The 2,386-nt window shown below is 61.4% G+C and overlaps 1 protein-coding gene across 1 annotated transcript in view; it reads right to left on the minus strand.

Annotated features, from left to right (window-relative positions):
• Positions 1–660: 660 nt before the first annotated feature.
• The window catches only part of LOC102493042 (exocyst complex component 3-like protein 2), a 36,972-nt gene continuing 35,246 nt past the window's right edge, over positions 661–2,386 (minus strand). The window contains 2 exon segments of the mRNA XM_027767188.1: positions 661–931; positions 933–1,148. Of these exon segments, the coding sequence (XP_027622989.1) occupies positions 871–931; positions 933–1,148 (277 nt within the window). The 3' untranslated portion in view covers positions 661–870.

Below are 2,386 nucleotides of genomic sequence, written 5' to 3' on the forward strand. Positions count from 1 at the left end.
ACAGACCAGGAAGCATCCATCATGCGCTGTCCAGCCCGGCCGGAGGGGCAGGGGTCAGCAGGGAGGTGACCTCAAGGTCTCTGTGGGGACCAGGATCCGGCGGGGCTGGAGGTGAGAGGCTGGAAACTTTCCCACCATGAGATTTTCCTGCGTCAACCCAGGAGGGCGCCCTGGATGCCGCCGGCCCAGCCCCCACCTCCTTCCTCTCTTGACAGGGCTTCCCGGAGAAGGATGGATGGGGAGGGCATGCCAGGTGGGAACCACCAGGCCGGACAGAATGCCGGGTGCCTGGGGACAGATGACATGAGGGATCGTGGATCAGAGTGGCCGTGGGCTGCCCTGGAGCCACACAGCTCGGGGATCAAGGTGGCCGGCTTCTCGGGCCGCTCGGCCTCCCTTGGCCTCCGCTGCCCAGGGGGAGCTGGAGCCGGGCCCGGCCTTGGGCGTGTGCGAAGCCCTTGGCCCCGGGCCCTGCCCGGCCCTTCCTCCCCCACACACTCGGACTCGGCCCTTCCTTGTGTTAAATAGAAACCTCTTTATTCTAAGTATCGAACATTCCTTAATACACTGGATGAGGGCCAGACCTTGAGGTGAGGGAAGGGGGGGTTCTGCAGAGCCTTCCAGAACACCAAAACGCGCCGGGGGGGGGGGGGTGGGGGGTGGCCGGGAACAGGCGGGTGGCCTTGGCAGGTCTCGGTGGCCCTGGCCTCTGCTCCCCTCCGTCCTGGGAGATCGGGGTTGGGGGAGATCTCTGAGGCCCTGGCAGTCCCAGGGGTCCCAGCAGGGAGGCAGGAGGGGGACCGTTCAGGTTCAGGAGAAGGTCTGTCAGCAGCAAAGATGGGGTGCACTGAGACAAGGGCTGGGGGAGCCTCAGCGCTGGGCCCGGGGCCGAGCTGGAGAGGGAGGCTGAGGCCGGGGCAGAGACCGGAGCCAGCCGCGAGAGGGGCAGGCGGCCCAGGAAGAGAGGGAGGCCCAGGCAGAACGAGGAGCGGGGCACGGCGATGTCTGTGAAGAAGGCTCGGTCCCGTGGGGGTGAAAGGGCGCCCCCTTCAGAGAGTTCCAGGTCCCGGGCCACGGCCAGGAGCCCCTGGCGGGCGGCTGTGTTGCGCAGGCCCCGGATGTCCAGGAGGGCGGCCACATGCTTCCGCCTGCGGGTAGAAGGGACAGGTGTGCACAGGGTCCTCGGCCCCAGACGCACTCTCAGCTCACCTGTGACCCCACCTGACCCCACCTGTCACCTCTGGCATCCCTTCTAGCCTTCTGGGTCCTCCCCCTAGGCCCTCCCTTCCCACCAGCCTCCTCCACTTCTAATCATTTCCAAATCGCTCCACTCCCAATCAACTCTAGAACCTTCCACTCCAAACCCGGCACTGGAATCTGCCTTTTCCCACCACATCTCAGTTCCCAATGAATGCTGATCTCCCATCTTCACCCCCGGTTAGCTCCGAGGTCCCCTAAATCTCCATCCAAGTACACCCATGCCCGTCTAAGCTCCGGACAGCAAGCCCTTCTCTCCACGCCTGTCCCACACAGCCCCCGGGTCACCCCTCAGACCTGGCCCAGGAGTGTCCCTGCCATCCCCTCCCAACTCTGGCCTCACCCCGGGATCAGGCCTGGAGGCTTCCCCACCACCATATGCAAAGTTCGCCCCACAACTTCTCAACCCGGACCCCATTCTAGAACTCTTCATTCCAGATACGGCCTTGGGGCACTCGCCTCACCCCAGCCCACTCCCAGAACCACGCTCCACCAGAACCACGCTCCACCGTTTCACTCCAGGACGGAAATCCGACTTGGGGGTCCTCATTCTAGAAGCTTCATGCTCAAAACCAGCTAGCTCTATTCTGCAACCTGCTGGCTCTGCATATGTATTTTCTTTAAAAGCTTTCATATGGGGCTAGCAGATGGCGTAGTAGTTATGTCACTGGACTCCCCACGTGGCAGACCACGGTTCTAGTCCAGGACCCAGTGGTTCGAAAACCATGCTGGGTGCTTGTGCATGTATGCTCAAAATCCTGAGAGGCAAATGGAGGAAAAGGGACTGCAGGGTGGCCATTCCCCCCTGGGGGGGGGTGATCTCTCACTTTCCCTTCCACTACCCCCACAAATCCTGGCAAGCATACACACCTGCCCTAAAGCAAAAACTTCTAAAAAAATAAAAGCCTTCCTATCCTTCTCATGTATAGAGGGCGTAGGCAGGATGCTTATTTAGGCGGATAGAGACTCAGTAATAACTGGCATTGCTACCGCAGTTCCCGGTGGTGATGACGGTGACGAAAAATTGCCCCAAGAATCCCTTGAGGAGAGCACTGTTATCCCCACGGAGCGAACGAGGAAACTGAGGCTCCGAAAGGGCGCACAGAAAGGAAGCGGCCCGCCAGCATCG

Source organism: Tupaia chinensis, unplaced genomic scaffold (genome assembly GCF_000334495.1).
Source record: "Tupaia chinensis unplaced genomic scaffold, TupChi_1.0 Scaffold000067_1, whole genome shotgun sequence".
Classification (NCBI taxonomy): Eukaryota; Metazoa; Chordata; class Mammalia; order Scandentia; family Tupaiidae; genus Tupaia; species Tupaia belangeri.